Source organism: Gadus macrocephalus, chromosome 13, assembly GCF_031168955.1.
Source record: "Gadus macrocephalus chromosome 13, ASM3116895v1".
In the NCBI taxonomy this organism is placed as follows: domain Eukaryota; kingdom Metazoa; phylum Chordata; class Actinopteri; order Gadiformes; family Gadidae; genus Gadus; species Gadus macrocephalus.
This window is the reverse complement of record NC_082394.1, coordinates 5800718-5821413: the sequence shown is the minus strand read 5'-3', so window position 1 is coordinate 5821413 and position 20696 is coordinate 5800718. Positions and strand designations below refer to the sequence as shown.

General features: G+C 48.5%; 1 protein-coding gene across 1 annotated transcript; it reads left to right on the top strand.

Moving 5' to 3' along the window:
- Positions 1-21: 21 nt before the first annotated feature.
- Positions 22-18541, top strand: LOC132470964 (membrane-associated guanylate kinase, WW and PDZ domain-containing protein 3-like). Its single transcript, XM_060069928.1, is given in 19 exon segments — positions 22-126; positions 277-680; positions 682-758; positions 761-820; positions 823-849; positions 852-998; positions 4217-4248; positions 5351-5404; positions 5407-5497; positions 5500-5517; positions 5944-6038; positions 6891-7098; positions 8006-8188; positions 9665-9850; positions 10357-10432; positions 10806-10911; positions 11470-11607; positions 13437-13575; positions 14452-18541. Coding segments are annotated over 19 exon segments (3327 nt in total). The 3' UTR covers positions 15633-18541.
- The last annotated feature ends 2155 nt before the right edge of the window (positions 18542-20696 follow it).

Genomic DNA, 20696 nt, shown 5'->3' with positions numbered 1-20696 from the left:
AGTAAAAAGAACGGTGTAAAAATGTCTCCTGTTTGGGCGCCCCGGTGGTTCACCGGGCAGAGCGACTACCCATTAAGGCCCAGCCCTTACCGCAGCGAAAAACCAACACCAGAATCAAACCAACGGGTTTGATTCCCGCCCGCGGTCCTTCGCTGCATGTCTTCCCCTCTCTCGCCCACACCTTCCAGTCTTACCCGCTCTACAAGGATAAAAGGGTCAAACGTTCCTTTTTTCTTTACAAAATAATTGCTAATATTGCCTCCTGTCCCCGGCCAGGTGACGTCATCGTGGAGATCAACGGCACCTGCGTGCTGGGGAAGACCCACCCCGAGGTGGTGGCCATGTTCCAGTCCATCCCCGTCAACCAGTACGTGGACATGGTGCTCTGCCACGGCTACCAGCTGCCCCCGGACGTGGACCTGGACGGCGACGACCCCCCGCCCCCTCCGCCGCCTCCCCCCGCCGCCCTGCTCCCGGGCTCCTCCTCCCTCCGCCCCCGCCGGCAGCGGCGGCGGCGCCGGCCAGCAGACCCCGCCCTCCTGCGAGCGGGTGGCGGCGGCGGGGGGCGAGGTGATGACGGCCGTGCCCCTCATCAACGGCCAGCCGCTGCTGGTGAAGGGGGAGGTGCTGCACAGCTCCACCCAGGAGCTCCACTACGTCACCACCGACGCCAGCGGCCGGCCCCGTGGTGGCGGCGCTGCCCAACGGGCGCCAGGGCGGGGACTCGGGCGGCGTCGTGGGGACCCTGCTGCAGCCGGAGCTGTGAGTGTGCCGCTGGTGAAGGGGCCCGGCGGGTTCGGCTTCGCCATCGCCGACTGCCCGCTGGGCAGAAGGTGAAGATGATCCTGGACGGCAGTGGTGCCGCGGCCTGCTGAAGGGCGACGTCATCAAGGAGGTCAACCGGCAGAACGTGCAGACGCTGAGCCACGCCCAGGTGGTGGACATCCTGAAGGAGCTGCCGGTGGGCAGCGAGGTCAACGTGCTGGTCCTCCGGGGAGGTGAGGGGGACGCGGCGGCTCAGGCTGTCTGTCTGTCTGGTCTGTCTGTCTGTCTGTCTGTCTGTCTGTCTGTCTGCCTCTCTGTCTGCCTCTCTGTCTGTCTGTCCATGATTTTATCTATCTAGCCAACTGCCTGTCTGCCTTCTCCCTGTCTGTCTGCCTGTCTGCCTGGTCTGTCTGTCTGTCTGTCTGTCTGTGTGCCTCTCTGTCTGTCTGTCTGTCTGTCTGCCTCTCTGTCTGTCTGTCCATGTTTTTATCTATCTAGCCAACTGCCTGTCTGCCTTCTCCCTGGTCTGTCTGTCTCTCTGTCTGTCTCTCCGTCCATGTTTCAGTCTTTCCCTCGATCTATCTGTCTGTCTGCATGTAGGCCTTCAGTCGGTCTGTCTTCTGACATCTGCCTGTCTGTCTGTCTTTCTCTCTCTGTCTCTCTGTCTGTCAAGCTGTATTCTATCATGCCGTCTGTCTGTCATCTGTTTGTGTTTATGTCTATCTTTCTGAAATCTGTCGATTTAACTGTCATCCTAACTATCCATTTATCTAATTGTCTGTCCGTCTGTCTGTCTGCCAGCAGCATGCCAGCCGCCTGTCTGTCAGCCAGCCTTCCGTTTGTTCCGTATGTGTCTGTGTGTCTGTCTGCCAGCCGGCCTACATCTCAGTTGTTCTCATTAATGTGACGACTTGCATCTTCAGCGGTGCCAATGGATGCCTTCGTCAATGTGCTGATTTTGATAGGAGAGGGAGTGTGTGTGTGTGTGTGTGTAAGTGTAAGTGTGTGTGCGTGCATGTGCGTGATTTGGAATGTGTGGGGATGGATATTCCCGTCTCTCTCATCTAGAAGCCTGGCTGATGTCTGCAGCTCACAAGGACTGCAGCCTTCTCCAAGCCAGCATCTACCTGCACCTTCCCATCTTACATGCACACAAACTCTCATACATGCACGCTCTCTCGCATGCACGCTCTCACACACATGCACACTCTCACATGCGGCACACTCTCTCACATGCACACTCTCACACACGTGCACACTTTCTCACATGCACGCTCTCACATATGCACACTCTCACACACACAAACACACACACACTCACCCTCTCAGTCACTCAGCCACTAATTTGTGTACGCAAACTTTCCATCGCACTATAATATACCATGAAGTCACGCACACACGCACAATCTAAGACTCTACACCTTGAACACACAAATTCACCACATTAGCATAGACACAGATCCAAACACTTAAAATGCCATACCAGAATAAACCATCAACGCATACACACAACCTACTCACCCTTTGGTGTGTTCCCCGACACACCCTCTCTCTCCTCCATTGTGCTTCAACTCAGACCGCCACTGTTTGCAGGGGCTCTAATTGAGGCGTGCTGCAGTGTGTTGCAAGCCTGAGAGGGCGAGTTACATAAGCACCGGGATCTGCCTGTTTGAGAGAGAGAGAGAGAGAGAGAGAGAGAGAGAGAGAGAGAGAGAGAGAGCAGCCGCTGAAGTGTGTGAATGTGTGTGTGTGGGGGGGGGGGGGGGGGGGGGTAGATAGTTGAAGTGTGTGGGTCGGGTGGGAGTCGATGTGCAAGTCGATGAAATCCGGATTGTCTTTGATCATCGGCGGGCGCGCAGGCGAAGAGTTATTCCTGCTCCGTTCTGAATCCATCGGCTTCTTTTGAAGAACCGTGGTTAATCACGTCGCGGTCTCCTCTGCTCGCGATGTGAAGGTCCCTAGAGGGGGGGGGGGGGGGGGGGCTGGGGGGAGGTCGGGGGGTGCAGGCCCTCTGCTTTAGCACCACACCCTCCTCCTCCGTCGTACTCCCAGCCCTCTCCCCATACATCTGTTCTGCTCCACCGACACCCCGTCTGATCCCCATTGAGGCCCCCCCCCCCCCCCCCCCCCCCCCCCCGGAGCGGACCTGAACCCTGAAGCTGAGGCTCTCCCAGCAGGGTTGCGCCCCCATTAGAGACACAGATGGACTGGTGGTCCGGAAGGGAACACCTGCAATAAGGTGTGTGTGTGTGTGTGTGTGTGTGTGTGTGTGTGTGTGTGTGTGTGTGTGTGTGTGTGTGTGTGTGTGTGTGTGTGTGTGTGTGTGTGTGTGTGTGTGTGTGTTCCCCCCGGATTAAGAATATCAACCATTCCCCCCTCCCTCACACCTATACACACACAGATGCTTATAGACTTAAGCATGACTTAAAGCACACTTCAAGACCAGGGTGGTGAGGTGATAAAGCAAGTGATGCATTTGAAAGGTGGTCTTTGGGGCCCACCTGGGGCATTTTGGGGCCCATCTGGGACCCTCAGTATATGAGAAGTCTTGGATCCATCTACATAGGAGGTCTGGAGGGTATTGTGGAGGATTTGGGTCATTCCATAGTCGTAGTCCCATATGGGAAGAGGAACCACAGCAGCTAGCAGGCGGCAGTGACTGCAGCCTAGCCTAGTGGTTTGGGTGTTTTGACTCCAAGTGGAAGGGTTCTCGGTTCGAACCCCGGTGTCTGTGCTGCAGTCTTACCTGCGGCTAGAAGACATGTGCATAAAAAAGCGACTGCATGTCACTTTGGATAAAAGCAACTGCTCCACGACTGAATCGTGCATCCTCCTCCATGACCCTCTTCCTCATGCCCATCTCCGGGCTCAGAGTCCGGGACTAGAACCCCTCTGAGACCGGCAGACTCCAGCTTGTGGATCTGGTGGATGCATGGGGGTTAAGAGGGGATGCTTTGAGAGCTGTATAGTAGAAAGCATTCGGTATGTGGGGTATTACATGTGTGGGTGTACACCGTAGAGTGAACACAGAGAATGGGGGGGGGGGGGGAGGAATTATCGGTCACTGAATTACACGCATGAGTGTCTAGCTCCCGTTTGCCTGCCCGCTCGTTTTCGCACGGCTGGGCTTCTCTGATGTAGACAGAGGTCCCCCCCCCCCCCCCCCCCCCTAGCACATGTAGATAGCTGCTATTCATCTTTAATCACATGGTCATGTATGTTCCCTTTGATTGTGCTTTCTATAGCCATCAGAGCCGGATCTCCCTCGCTCACTCACCCGTCTCCTGAGTGAATAAATATCAGCTTGTTTCATTTGACGTGCCGCTCTACTTCTGCTGGGGTGAAACACTGCCATCTGGTGGCGGCCTGTGGACCAGCAGTAACACAGTGGCTTTCTTTCATGGTTAATTTCGTGGCTGATTTTCTCTTTTCTTTACCTGTCTCTCCGTAGGTCAAACGTCTCCCGTGAAGAGCCTGAAGCCTGTGAGTTAATCCCTTCACTCTACTCTCTCTTTTCACATTTTCTCTATCAGCCCCCCCCCCCCCCCCCCCCCCCCCCCCACTCCTCCCACACCACCCCGGAGTGTTCCTCCTTCATTAAATTTCTAAAGCCTTTTCACTGTGGCCCTTCCATTGAAGCGAATTAAGTGATAGCATACATTTGAATATTGATTACAGGGCCTCCTTTTGTTTGCGCTGAAAAATGCCGTTAATGACTTCTTTTCGGCGCCTGTGGTCCGCGGGCCGTAGTCTGGGGATTGCGGCGGTAATGGAGCGTGGTGGAGCCCTCTTTAGATATGCTGGCAGTTTTAATGCAACAGTTTAAAGATAAAGGGGCTGCCCTTTTCTCGCTCAATAGGCCTGTCACGGCCATTGGGAAATCCATTGTTTTTTCATTTGGATTTGTGAATCACATTCAAAACTGATCGCACGGCTATCCAATCACAGAGGAGCAAAGTAACGTGAAAACCATACGTATGCACACACGCAGACAATCCTCAATGATGTGGCCTTTATGAGGTTTCTCCTGCTCTGTCGCTGTTAACTCGGTTGGGATAATGGGATTTTTAGGGAATGTCGATTTAGTAGTGCTGCATGACCCCTACCCTACCAAAAAGCTTTCCGTGTCAATTTAGCAGAACAAACGTACAAACAAACATTTTTACTTGTGATGCTTGGGCTGGATTCCAAAAGTCTGTCGATAGCGATTCTGCTAAATCTCCAGATGTTTTTCCCCAATCCCAAATGGATCTCCTTTGTAACCCACTGTTCCAATTGACCGCTGCTCAGCAAGAAGCTAAATAGGCCGATAAATCATCGCATGGACCCAGGATACATCAGTGTATCCTAACCGGGAGTCTGAAGGTTGTTGTTTGTCGGCTCATCGACATTGCCTTTAACCACACCAAAGCAGTTCAGCTGTCCAGTTCCACGGTGCTCATTATCACACCAGCTCCAAGCTAGTGTACCCAAGCCTAAGCACGAGCATCAAGCAAACCTTCTGGAATCCAGCCCTATGACGCCAGTTTGCACACGCCGCGACTAGGCTACCTTACCCCGATGTTGTTGCTCTCGCGGCCCCCAGAGAGCGGACATGACGGCCAGCACGGAGACCCTGGACAGCCTGGTGGACGCCGCGGGGCACAGGCCCTGGCCTACCACGCCAGCACCAACACCCTGAGGGCCGACGAGTCCCCCAAGAGGGACGCCGCCGAGATGTACCTCAAGTCCAAGGCCTGCTGGACAGCAAACGTGAGGGATTGGAGCGGATTATGTTAGATTAGACTGGATTCCATTAAATTGGTTTGGTTGGGTGGTACTGGGATATCGGTTCGATTTAATAAGGTTGTGTTTTTTGGGATATCTGCAGCAACCAATTAGACATTTCAACCAAGTAAAAAATATATTTGATGCATATGGAAATAATTGTGTTCACACAAATATGTTTATATATATATATATATATATGTGATTGTCATCATAATAAATAAAATCGATATATAGTGCATTTATGTAAATAACCTAAACAGCAGTATTCCTTTTGAAATGTGAAATGTAAATGACATTATCATTCAGCCAGCGTCTAATTCCTCCAGAAGGCTTTCCTCCTAATTCAGCGGTACATCTTACCACTCGACCACAGTGACAGAGCGATGTCTATGGTTCCCCCCCCCACAGAGCCCCACACGCAGGACATAGACGTGTTCCTCAAGAGAGACATCGAGACGGGCTTCGGCTTCAGGGTGCTGGGGGGAGAGGCTCCAGAACAGCCAGTAAGAACAAACACTCAGTCTGGAATGTTCTCCACGACGCATTCACATCCCGGGGTTGCCATGGCTACATGGACCTCGGATCCGAGGCGGAATGTTGTTAATATTACATCGAATGTGGAACAAAACTGGAAATGAATAAGTTAGAGTACGGCAGAAGGTATGAGTGCTGACATTAACATTTAAAGGGCATGTGACTGCTCTAGCATTATGGGGTTGTGTTACACAAAGGCAACACAACCCATTAATCTGATTGTTTGAAGGTGTGTTGTTGGTGTTGTTTAATGTTGTTGGTTGTTGGTACAATTTTAGAAGAAGCTTAGAAGACTTGCAGTGAATTTCAGATACATGTGAGAGTATGAACTAGGTGGGTTAGGGTGTCTGGCTCAAGGATGCCATACAGGTAGGCTTTGGACATCCAGTACCTTCCGGCTAGGAAAGACTAATAAATAGACCTCTGCTGTCCTATCCTTGCTAGCCGTCAACGCTCTTCCTATTATCTCTGTGAACCCAGAATATCAAACTATCAATGTGATGCACAGTACTGTGAATCCGTTCACTGTCTCCCCCGGTAGTGTAAGGTAGTCTAGGGCATGTACATAAGCTGGCAACCCGTGGACTTTACATCGGGGGGCTTTAAAGAACAAGAACCAAACAGCTTGTAAAGTACTTCTCAATTCCTTCAGTTATAGGAAGCATGCTCACCTGGAAAAGGAGATGTTTCTTGTACCCCTGAAATCGTGTTACACAACAATGTGCTGTTTGATGTGTTGGATCATTAAAAAAATAAATAATCCTATTGTACTTGTAATGTGGAATCAAATAAAGTATATGAAATGTGTGTGTGCGCCTCAGAACGTGTTCCCCCAGGTGTACATCGGAGCCATCGTGGCCAACGGGGCGGCGGAGAAGGACGGCCGTCTGCGCGCCGGCGACGAGCTGATCGGGATCGACGGCGTGATCGTCAAGGGCCGGTCGCACAAGCAGGTCCTGGACCTGATGACCAACGCCGCGCGCAACGGCCAGGTCATGCTGACCGTCCGGAGGAAGGTCATCTACAGGGGTGGGTCTGGAGCCACAGTCTGGGCGAGCAGTCAGGCTTCTTATGAAAGATGTGTTTTGTAAATCTTAGAACGTCTTTTGAGTCTTTTGATTCTTTTGAAGGTTTCCCACGCAGTTCTCCTTGGATTATTGAGCCTCCGCTGTGAAAAGAGTCTGTTTAATATTCAGAGTCGTGTTTCGCATTGTGCGCATGAATCATGAAGAATGGGAATTTATTATGTGAATTTTAATCCTCGTTCTTAATCCTTCCTACTTTGTTTCCCCTTCTTATCTTATCTTAACCGTACCTTAACTTATCTTACTGGACCCCACCTCATCTCACCTCACCTTACGTTTCCTTTCCTACCTTACCCTCCCTAACCTACCTTACCTCACCTGACCTAACTAATCTTAACTAATGTGCGTTTACTCCACCTTATCTCATCCCTCTTAACCTAACCTACCTTGCCTACCCTTACATCCCTTACCCCTACCTACCTTACCTCACCTACCTTACCCCATGTTACCTTTCCACATCATCCCATACTATACTACCACTTAACTAACCCTCCTTACCTCACCACGCTACGTTCACCTGTCTCACTGGACCCCACCGAGGAGGAGGTCCTGAGAACCTGACCTCTCCTTAACCCTACCCTACCTCCCCTCCCCTCCCCGGAACATTCCCCTGGTCACCTCCCCCGTCTCACCGGCTGCCCTCTCTCCCTCCCTCCCTCCCCCAGACCCCACCGAGGAGGAGGTCCTGAGCGCCTGACCTCCCCTTAACCTCCCCCGTCTCACCGGCTGCCCTCTCTCCCTCCCTCCCTCCCTCCCCCAGACCCCACCGAGGAGGAGGTCCTGAGCGCCTGACCTCCCCTTAACCTCCCCCGTCTCACCGGCTGCCCTCTCTCCCTCCCTCCCTCCCCCAGACCCCACCGAGGAGGAGGTCCTGAGCATGGCCCCAGGGCTGCTCAACGGCTCCCCCCGGCTGCCCCGCATCCCCCTGCCCAGCGCCCTGGACCACCAGTCCTTCGACATCACCCTCCACCGCAAGGACACGGAGGGCTTCGGCTTCGTCATCCTGACCTCCAAGAGCAAACCCCCCTACGGAGGTACCGAGCCCCCCCCCACCCCCACGCTCATGTGGTGGTTGTTGGTTTTTAATTTATATCGCTGGTTATAATTAGGAGTAGGGAGAGCAAGGCAAGGCATGGTGTTATTTATATCGCACCCTTCAAACACAAAAGCCTATTCAACCTTTGTGTGCTTTACCGAGGCAGGAATTAAAAGTTTAAACGCATCTCAAAGAAAATCAGTTGAAAGAGAGACAAAATAAAAAAAAAGGCTGAAATAATGAAGAAGACAGTAGAAGAAATAGTGGGTTTGTTTTCTTTCTTTTTTCCCTTTGGATGTTTGATTCATTCTGACCCTTTCAACCAATCTTGATGTTTTACTGGAATGTACTGAAGGAAAAGAACACCAAGGCTCTATCACTCAGCCTGAGATTCAATTCACTACAAGATAACTCAAATGTTTCCAACCCTAACACAATCTCAAAATGCTGAAAACAAAACACAGCTCCTGGAAGAGAGGGCCTTGCGGTGGCCTTAGTTTGGTTGAGTTATTGGATGTGATCGAATAACATCCTGATTTGTCATCGTCAAGGACCACACAAAAACGTGACACACGTATATTTCCATTGTGGTACCTGTTGTTAAAAATGGCAAAGAGATGTCATGGCACATTTTTTAGATGCAGAATCCCATTTAAATAATAAGAAAATACATACTAACACTCGTTGACACTAACAAATGTTGGTTTAATACTTTGTTTTCGCCCAAATGACTGATGATGTCGTTCTTATTGTGCTGGCCTGTCACACCGGATGCTAACTTCTTCCTGTCCTCCTCCCCTTCTTCTCATTTGCTTCCTCCTCATCCACCTCTTCCTCATCCTCCTTTTCCTCCTAATCCGCATCCTTTTTTCATCTTCCTCTTATCCTCCTCTTCGTCATCTTCCTCACCACATCCTCTTGTCTTTCTCCTCCTCCTCTTCTTCCTCCCTCTCACCTCTTTTTCCTCCACCTCGTCCTTCTCCTTCTCCACCACCCCTCCCCCTATCTCATCTTCACCTTTCTTTTCCTCCACCTCCTTTTCCACATCCTCTTCATCCTCTTCCTCTTCCTCACCGCATCCTGTTCCTCATCCTCTTCCACCTCCTTACCTCCTCTTCCTCCTCCTCCTCCTCACCCCATCCTGTTCCTCATCCTCCTCCTCCTCCTCACCCCATCCTGTTCCTCATCCTCCTCCTCCTCCTCACCCCATCCTGTTCCTCATCCTCCTCCTCCTCCTTCTCCTCCTCCTCATCTGCCCCTCTTCCTCCTCCTCCTCTTCCTCCTCACCCCATCCTGTTCCTCATCCTCCTTCTGCTCCTCCTCCTGCTCCTCCTGTTCCTCCTCCACCTTCTCTTCCTCCTCCTCCTCCTCCTTCTCCTCCTCCTCCTCCTTCTCTTCCTCCTCCTCCTTCTCCTCCTCCTTCTCTTCCTCCTCCTCCTCCCTCCTCGTCCCTCCTCCTCCTCCTCCTCCTCAGTGATCCCCCACAAGATCGGCCGCATCATCGAGGGCAGCCCGACGGACCGCTGCGGCCTGCTCAACGTCGGCGACCGCATCTCGGCGGTCAACGGGCGCTCCATCATAGAGCTGTCGCACAACGACATCGTCCAGATCATCAAGGACGCCGGCAGCGTGGTCACCCTCACAGTGGTGCCCGAGGACGGTGTGTAGAGAATAGCCCCTTCCTAAGAGCTACGAGCTGTTGGTCTGGGGCAGGGGGATGTCTGGATGGGGTGCTGTTAGCTCGTAGCTCTTAGGTAGTCTCTTCTCAGCGGATGTCTTGCTATCTGTTTTGTAGTAGCTCTGTTCATTGGTAACGATGTCAATGCGTTAACTGAACCGTACACAGCACATGATGTAGGTACAGATATAGAGTTGTATAGAGTTGTATGTGTAATTCGTAACAATTGTAACAATATCAATCATAGATAAGACGTGAAATAGAGGAGGAGGAGATAATGAACAGCTGTTGACTGAGTGATGCCCTGTGGAGTCGAGCAGTCACTCTGCTTGCCTCAGTTGATTGAGTGATTCATATCAACTGTTCATGCAACAATTTGCGTTACAATCACTGTTCTGGATCTACGATAATAGTTTTTTTTTTTACCATTGTTATGGTACGACTTATTCACTAGTCTGATGTGCTGTTTTTGTGAATGTGTGTTGTAGAATACCGGGGCCCTCCATCTGGGGCCAGCTCAGCCAAGCAGAGCCCTGCCCTCCAGCATAGAGTGCTGGGACCAAGGTCAGCACATGTGGGGGTTAATGGAGCCAGGCCAGTATCAACAGGGTTCAATGTTCAGATTCAGAGCACAGCTTTGGTGTGAACTCCAGATATGAACGCATGAAATTATGTCAGCATATATTTATGTCTGTACATTTATCTGAATTATTTCATTTCTGCTGTTCGCTTTCAGTATGAAATTAGCAATCTGGAAAGATAATTTGATTATAAAATAATTGTGTATGTTAAACGTTATTTTCTAAAATGGCAAGACATTATTCTTTCAAAATGTTCGTCTCTTTTCAGTTATTTTCTGTTAACTCATATTTTACCTACTGCAGCTTGACAGGTAGTCTGGGTCATGGATGTAACACCACTCTGCTGTCGCTTTTAGTTACAATCTGGACTCAGAGGAGAAGAGAGATACGCTGAGCTGGTCGGACTACAACTCACTTCCTCGTGCTGACCAGGGAACTCTGTGTGTGACCGGTCCCAACCAGGTGTGAACTCTGCTGAAGTGTTGTAGGATGTTGTTGGGTTCGTTAGGTCTGGTTCATTAGAAGATTGAATTTCTCTGTTCAAGGGTTATGTAACAAATGAGAAATAAGATAAGTACAGCAGGGCAATGCAAATCATGGAAAATATGTAAATACAGACGAAGTGGACAAAAATACACAGAAAAATTAAAAAATATACAAAGCTATATTGTTAAGATATGGCACACTTAAATTGAAATATGAGAATGCAAAACGGGTGATGCTCGGTCTGTGTTTTTCACCCCTATGTGAGCGTATAGTCGATACAGCTGTATGTACAGTAAATATTTACTCTGTGTGTGTCACATCCCACACATATATTACACACACACACACACACACACACACACACACACACACACACACACACACACACACACACACACACACACACACACGCAACCACACACACACACACACACCAAAAAAACATCGCACATGCTCACTTCACACATGCCCTCTCTCACACACACATCACACACACGGCCCTCGATGCTGACGCTGATCCTTGTTTCCTCTCAGGGCTGTCTCACTGTGGAGCTGGAACGCGGCGCTCGTGGCTTTGGCTTCAGCCTCCGCGGGGGAACCGAGTACATGATGGGCCTGTACATCCTCAGGCTGGCCGAGGACGGACCCGCTCTGCTGGACGGCAGGATCCACGTGAGTCCCTGTTTCATGGATGAGATGCTTTCACTTTCACTTTGAGGGGAAGGAGGAGGCAGGGGCTTGCGTGCTTTGTGTGTTCATTTTTCCTCGCTTTATCTGCCACTTATTTTGGCAGCTAAAAAAATAAAAAGAACCCCCCCAAGGATGACTTCAAGTGTGAAGACTAAATAGTTTAATCTAAATTACTTTTGTAGTAAGAAAGTTCGGCAATGTGCTCGCAGATTTTGTTTATATTCGGCAATGCATTTGGCAATGCATAATATATTTCCAAAACAGGTAACACTTTTTCTAAACAAAAATAAGTTTATTTTGTGCTCCTCTACAGTGGTTTATCGTAAGATAAGGGATAAGTGAAAGCTGTTACAAATCCCTGTGATGGCTTCCATTGACCCTGCTTAAATTATGTTCTTGAGTAGCAGGAGTTAAGTGGAATAAGTTAAGGCAGCAAGTCTGTTTTCCTTCAGCTCTAAGAATAATCTCCCTCGACAGATATCTGCATATTGATGCAGAATCTGTAGGCAACGGGCCATGCTCTTGGTATCTGAAGTGCACTTGTTTTCTTTATTAGTCTTTATTTATTTATCTTAGTGCTATTTTTCAATCACATTTGGGCAAACTTTGGTTGCATACATGTTAAAAGCGTGCGTGGGAAATAACAATCTCGGAACCCATCGCCTGAATCTTGTGAAGCGATCCGGTCATAGACGTTGTCTATCCACTCCGACTCCATTCTTGGGTCTCAAGTTGCTAATCGAACCGTAAACAACGATCAGTCTTGGACTGGACATCCGTTATCCGGCTACACAAAGAGCCCCATAAATACTGCCCGTTGTCCCCAGAGGTCAATCGTGGCCCGACGATAGCCGGTAGTTTCCGGGACGGCTGAAGTAATGACATCCTGGGTTCCAGTCCCCAAGATAACCCATTAGCAGAAGCGCCCCCATAAGCGACGGAGCTAAAACAACGTAAGGGTTAGGATAAGCTAAAGCAGCAGGTCAGGGGTGCCGACTACGTTGAAGCTGGCAGGGATTTACGTCAGCTGCAGTAATGCCATCATGGGTTCAATTCCCTTTGCCCATCCACCACGCATAAGTGGTGTGTGAGTGAGAGCCTGAACCCTCTAAGGGCCAGACGGGGAGCTGTTTCCAGACCCATTCAGTAGACTGAATGCCGTCCAGCAGCAGCCCAGGCAGGAAGGAGTACGATCTGTAGCATTCAATAGACCCCACCGCCTTGCTTCAGGTTTCACAAGAGGCAGAGAAAGTGTTGGAAATAAAAAGTGTTCGAATAGTTCCAAGTGGAAATCAATTTCAGGGTACAGCCATAATATGATCTGCAGACTGTGTGAGCCGGCCCACCCAAGGGTGACGATGGAATGCCAACACACATTAGGGCTTAACGGAATGATGTGTTTGCTCTTCTTATCTCCACTTATTCTGTCGTTTCCAATAACTGTGTGTCCCGGGGGGGGATTTCAGGACCGCGCGCGGCATGAAATTAAGATTATTTGATGTAGCTGTGTGTGTGTGTGTGTGTGTGTGTGTGTGTGTGTGTGTGTGTGTGTGTGTGTGTGTGTGTGTGTGTGTGTGTGTGTGTGTGTGTGTGTGTGTGTGTGTGTGTGTGTGTGTGTGTGTCTGGACGCCTTACCCGTTAATCGACGGGGGTGTGTGTGCGGCTGCACGTGTAAGTCTGTCATTGTGTCTTTTGTGTCAATATGTGCATAGCTATACACACGTATACACTGTATAAGTGTCTACATGCCGGCGTGTGCGTGTGTGTGTGTGTGTGTGTGTGATCACTGTATCATTGTGTTCCCTCTGCAGGTGGGGGATGAGATCGTGGAGATCAACGGGGAGCCGGCCCGGGGGATCGCCCACACCAGGGCCATCGAGCTGATCCAGGCGGGGGGGAGCAAGGTGGTGCTCCTGCTCAGACCCGGGGCTGGCCTGGCCCAGGACAGCAGTAAGCTCCTTCCAGCAAAACACTCACACAACTTCACTAATCCCCCTGATAGTGGGTTGGCACAATTGTACTGGTGAAGATTAGAAAGAAGACTAGGGAATAGAAAAACCGAAGTGAAGTTAAAATATAAACAGAGAAATACAGGATAAAGGATAGATTAAGGAATAAATAAATAATCAGAACGTCCAATGTGAATTCAGGGAATTATTTTAGATACATGACCTTACTGGGCAGGTGGGGGTTAGCCACCTTTTTCAAGAATGCATACTGGTAGACGGCAGACATTCTGGGTTGGACCCCAGACCCTTTCGGCTGCGAGCCAAACCCCCACTAACCGCTGTGCTAACCATCCCTCCCCTGAGAGTAACTAACAGTGAAGCAGAAGCAGCAGCCACCAGAGTTCTGGGTTGGACCCATTCATCCATGTAATTGTCAGCTAATGACGATATGGCTCTGGTCATGTATGATAATGGATGAGTCGTCTTTATGAAGCCGTTTGCCAGCTCTAACCATCTGCTTCCCTTGGGCTCTTCCTCTCCCTCCTTCCTCTGCTTCTTCTTCTTCTTCTTCTTCTTCTTCTTCTTCTTCTTCTTCTTCTTCTTCTCTTGTGGTGATGCAGGCAGCTCGTCCTCCTCTACCGTGTGCTACTACACTAACGAGCACCAACACTAACGGCTTCGGCGCTTGTCTCCCGGCCTCTTCTTCTCTTTTATCTTGGTAAAGCTCTCTCCTCGCCTTTCCTCCTTCTTCATCATTTTTGCAACGCAGCATTTCTTCACACTCTACTGAGACAGATGTATTGTTTTAAAGTTGAACTTTCAGGTACCTCCGTCGGAGAAAACAAAACAAAAAGGTGTTCATTCTGCTTTGTTTCAGGTCAACACGATCGAAAAGTCACCTCACCCACGAGCCTTCCCAGGGAAGTGTTTGCGTCTGACACATCGCCCCTTTCCTCCCCGTTATCCTCTGCGACATCCATCTCCCCCTCCTCCCCTTTCCCCGCCGCACTGAGGGTGTCCCCCGGGCGCAATACCTCCTCCCCCAAGCAGCAGTCCTCCAAGCAGCCCCCCCGCAGCGACAGGGGCTCGGGCCCACCCGCCGTGAGCAGGGAGCAGGCGGGCGGAAGGCCAGACCGGCTCTCTCCGATGACGACCACCACCAACACCGCCGCCGCCCCCGCCCCAAACCATGAGCAGTTCAGCTTCTCCAAGAGGATCAGGCCCGCCAAGGACCTCACAACCGAACCAAGGCTCGGCAACGACCCCAAGAAATTAGCGGAGACGATGCTGTCCAAAGCCAAAGACAGTCCTCCTCGTGACGCCGTAAAGACGCAGGAGGTTGAACGGCGCAAGAGGGGTACGATGTCTCGGATTACGCCGACGTCACCTCTGCCGACGACCACCCTCGGCAGACATCCTCCTTCTCCTCAAAGTGTACAGGAGGTGGGGACCATGGCGCTTTTACAAGCGGAGAGACAACAGAACCACCTCAGGAGGCTGCAGGAACTGTCAGGCAAGGAGAGCTTGGAGCACGCCGTTAGAACCACCAGCAAGGCCAATGGCGACGCTGAGGCCAAGAGGAGCCCAGCGGGACTTGAGGGGAGAAGGGAGGCACACAGGACCGCCCTGAAGCAAGGCGACGTGGTGAGCAGCAAGAGACCGGCGGGAGAATCCAAACACCGAACACTTCCGAGCACTCGCACGCCGCCGGACAACGGGGCGGGGGCGGGACGCGACCCAGGGAAGAAAGAGACCACCGGGAGAGCAAAACCGAGAGACGACGGACGGACCCCGCACAAGGAAACCCGGGCGACCCGATCATCTCTTAAGGATCTGAGGAGCAGGGAGGAGTCCTTTGGGTCACCCACAGCGGAGAGGGAAAGTGAAGGCCTGTTTCATAAGAAGGAGAGAGGGAGTAACACCTCTCTTGTGTCCCCGAGCGGAGGTCTTCCAGGGGACCATCCCAGCCCCAAAGGTGAGCTTCACCCTGGTCCTTGGAAGGTTCCCAGCTCTGCCAGAATTCTCTCCCACGCTGAAGTCATGCGTGACCCTTACTAACGGAACATAGAGTCACGGCACGGACCTGTGGAATGCTAAAACACCCTCCAGTCCATCGCAATCCCATTACTTCTCACTTTGTCTTGAGGAGGTGGGGAGCCACCCTTGTCCTCTCTCATGGTCGGGGGAGACGCCCGGTCACTCTTTGTCGGCTGAAGACCTGCTATGTTTTTTTCTCGCTCCAACAAACTTCACAAACACATGCCTCAGCACCTGATGGTGGCAGGCTTTCTGCATGAGTAGCATGCTGGAGTGCCCCCGCGGAGCTGAGGGAAATGAAAATGTGAATATGTGCCAATTCTGGGTCGATCCGCTCCTGTCATGACTTCTTCTTTGAATACACCATGCCTCACCCATTGCAATGCAAATCTTCCATATGCAAGAAAGAGGGAAAGGGCTCTCTCTCTCTTCCCTCTCTTATGATATCAATAAGTCTGGCTGTTGCCAAGGGTCTTATGTTGCCCTTGGTTGTTTTTCGGACTCGCTGTGGATTTGTTCAGTGTGTGTGTGAGTGTGTGTGTTATTTTTCTCTTAAAGGGGTAGTGCCACTGCATGCAGTTGGTTTTAGTTTTACGTTGATATCTTTACCGCTTGCCTTTGACACAACATTGGTTACCCCTCATTGAGATGTTATGAAAAAATATATAAGATTCACTTGCCTGAGGGACTCCAAACTATGCCCCACGGTTGTGGAATCTTTTCCATATGTGTTGTTGCGAGAGACCAGATACTCGTGGTTCATGGTTTTTGTTTTAACCACTTGTAAGATACCTAAGCTGTGTGTAAATTATTGAGATTTAGAAAAAAAGATAAATATTAATATATACGTTTAGCATCGCCAATCCATACCCCATGTTAACCGAGAGGAGACAACGGTTCACCTGAATTTATCCTGCGCTTTCAACATTCTTCCAGTGTGTTTTGGTGGTAGAAATGAGAAGACTGCAGGTCTTCATCAATAAAGATATTTAGGGGCACCTGCTATCCTTACCAAATGTTGCGATCACTCACAGTATGTGTCTCATCGTGGAGTATTATACAGTTTATATCTATATAGATATATTTGAATTTTTATCATGTACAGATTCTAGATTATATTGATATCCATTGCACTGCATCTACCCTCGTAGCATTACAGAATGACACAGTCCAACTTCATTGGTGATGGTGAATTTTGCTGCAAATGCTTTGAAAAATATATGTTTTTTTAGACTCTTTTTTCCGTGGTTGTGTTAAAATAAAAAAAGAATCACTGTTCAAGGCCAAAGTAGTAGCCAGTAGAGTTCACAGTGGGCCCTGAATCGATCTCTTTGGCATCTTAATCTTTTGCCTGTTGAGAAAATACTTTTTGGGGAGTGTAAATGTGTCTGTATGATAAAGTAACAGAGTATGTTGAGGGCTAAATACACATAAATAAGTTGTTTGTATGAGCGTTGGATAAACTCATGCTAGGTGGCTGGTGTGTGCAGAGACTTTACCTTCCATACTAAACCTTCATTATTTAACTCATTATAGCACTCACTTGTGGCCGTAAGTGGTACTGCACGTCGATATTTGCTTACATTGCTCTAAAACGGGAGAAATTACAACGGCAGTGTAAAATGTGAGTTGTGACAAGTTTGGTTAGACAACCTGGCCTACAAGGGGAAGAGTAAAAAAATAGTGGAAATGTTTCCAGGTGGAGTCAAATGCTTTTTTTGCATTTGAGGTTTGATTTCCTGATGAACGCCAAAGATTTCTGCTCACTGGTCATCCCTAAGAAAACAATGTAACTTTTAGTCAAGATTATTTGAAGCATGAGTGGATGAATTTGTACGTGTTTGCATACTTTTATTTATTTAATTTGGGGGAGATGTGAAATGTGCTACTACTACTTTTACAAGTTTCCATTTCAGGTCTGTTTGAGCTAATGGATGAACTTAAAAAAATACATCTAAAGCACTGATAGGGGCGAGCTACTCAATATAAAACGCATCGAAATTTTCATTACACAGCCTTATCTTGTCCCGTTGGTGTTGTTCGGTCAATAATATAGAGATATAATTAAAATAATCAAATATTCACATTTCTTCAAATTGAATCCTGGTGAATTGGGTCATCCGCTTGGGACAACCCACCCACACAGGGCAGAGAGGACAGATGGTACCGCGACATACAATATAAAGGCTAAATAGACTCTGGATGTTCTTGGCTCAGGGAACGCAACACGTAGCAAATGATTTGATAAGATCATGTGATTACATCCGTTAATGAATAGGCGCAGATGGCCAGGAAGGCGACCACAACAACAACAGCAGCAGTAGTAGTAGTAGTAGTAGTAGAAAGAATATTGGGTCTTGGACTTGCACAGTGAGAGAGTTTTGACTCATAACATTTGTTGAAATCAGTTTACAAGACTCGCAGTATAAGCTGATCAGCTGTAGCGTTTGTGCAATAGTTTGGTTGGGTTTTAACCTCGTACCGCCAACCTCTGAGTGACGGGTCAGGAACAGGGAGTACGCTGGTAGCGGTCAATAATCCTCCAGAAATGTTCCCTTTTCTTACACTGTTTCATCTCTCTTTGGTCTCACCCCTGATTTAAACCCTGCTGTAGCTCATATTATTATCATTCTGTGGCCTTGCATCTCTTCATTAGAATACGGTTCCTCTCTGGTCTCCTGTGTTCTGTGGGTACAGTAGATGTAAATGTTTGTATATTGTACAGCACCTTTATAAATACATGCAGAGTGCTCTTTTTGGGGAAACAAAAAAACAGAGATAGAGATGTAATTAATCGCTCCATTATTTTTTTATGTAAAAAATAAATAAAAGAAAGAACATATTTAAAAATGGTTCCGAAAAGAATAGTCTATGACCTTGACATGGTGTTCTGTTCATGCACTGACGAATAAAGTTTTACTGAAAAAAGGGTTACTGTTTGTGATTGCTCCGGAAATTAACCTGTAGAAAACGTGAATGTGCTACCTATATGCATTGCAGTGATAATGTTAATTAAAACACACACACACACACACACACACACACACACACACACACACACACACACACACACACACACACACACACACACACACACACACACACACACACACACACACACACACACACACACACACACACACACACAATCCTGATCTGTTACCAAGCAGCACATGCTGTTGTTACCATGGCAGAACAGTGGTTGTCATGGCAGCTGACAGCCTATCCGATAAGGCCAAGAAAGGGAAGTGGGCACCTTTAGCGCGACCAGACGAAAGCATAAAGTACACCCTCTCTTTTGATGTGTCCAATAGGAGTCAGTTTCTGGTAAACACAAATGAGTTTGCAGAAAGACCACCCCACTTTTGACCACCCACGATACCGCATAATATACACATTATGCACAAAAGGAGCCTGGCTTTGTATAGGCTAAATGTGTCAAGTGGATTCTAATGTTTCTTATGTTCATGCTGTGTTGTGAGTGTATATGTTGAGCAAGGATTTCTTTAGATGACATTTCTAATGAAATGTGGGCCTTGTTACTGTGGTTAAACTCACTGTTCCTCGTTTTCAACAACACCCCGAATGAAACTTTTTACAAATGTGTGAATATAAAACGCATGCTACTTTCTACTGTCATGCCTGGATTGATCATTTAAGCAAACAATAACGCTGTCATTCTAATTGTAATTGTAATGTTTTGAAGTGGGCAATCCATGTAGACTTATAGGTTTGTTGCACTTGCAGTTTCGTTTTTTTGCCACTAGATGTCAGAAGCCCGCGGTGTTTGACGGAAGTTCAATAATCACACATTTATCATTTACTGTAACTTAGGGTAGCCCTTGGAAAGGTAGCCTGGGCATTGTTGTAATGCTAGATGTCTCGTTCTTATTTCCTCAATCATGTATTCCGAAAACTCAATACTCCCTCCATACTTAAATTGAATAATATATATTAAATTTAAGTATGGAGGGAGTATTGAGTTAACATAACATTAACATTGTCATTTAGCCTATACAAAGCCAGGCTCCTTTTGTGTATAATGTGTAGGCCTACTTGTTGTGTACAACATCAGGATATAGCCTGAGGTTGCATCATAGGCTATCATTCACCATGAAGTTGCCAAACTAGTTTTCTAACGAGGTGTAGACAGATATTTGGGATTCCACAGTACTGGGTCATAATTAATTAAAAGTAAAAATGCATAAAGGTAGTGTGCTGAGGGGTGTCCCTAGATAAATTAACCAACAAAGTTGGCTTCGTGTCAATGTGTTTACGGTTTAGTTACTGATTAAAACGTAAATATCGCAGCCTGATTTTCCCAAGTGTCCTCAGTAGTTGGCAGCAGTCTCTCTACTGCGCTTTTTCAGGGCTCCTGGTCAGCAGTTTCGTGGCCCCATGTGTTCTTGTCATTTTAGCCTCTGTTGCAGATCGTGCAATAAATGTTTGACGCGGGGGGGGGGGGCGGTAAACTCGTGTCTTAAACCTAAAATAGGAATAGGCATGATAATATCTGATTCATCTGGGGCTATGCGTAAGTTAACGAACCTCTGGAAAACTTGTGGTTTTTGGCGGAACCGATACTTTCCAGAGGAAGAGGGTGATAGATGGGTGCGTCCATTCCGCTGTTGGAGATAAATGCCTGAGTTCGACGGAAGGGCTTCCACCGTGAGTCAGCCCACGAAACCAATCTGATGATGTATTTGAAGTGGTAGACCACAGTGAACCCCAACCCTTCTGTTTATTTGTAGTGTTGTTTGTTTTGAACTGGGTTATATGTATGCTCATCAACATATTAATCTAGGCCATTGTGTCCCTGTTACTAAATAAGACGTTCATTTTGATTTAAAAAAAAAAAGTCTCTGACAATGAAGTCTAAAAGGTTCCTCTTTTCGTGAATCACGACCAGTGCACACCGGCGGCTGTGAAGCCGTTGATGATGAATGTCTGTCTGTCTGCGTGTGCGTGTAGAGCACATCACGCTCCTCCTCAGTGACGAAAGTAACTTAAATCCAAACGCATTATCTAAAACAGGGGGTTCACGAAGGCTGTCTTGTTGAAAAATCACGCACATTTAACACATGG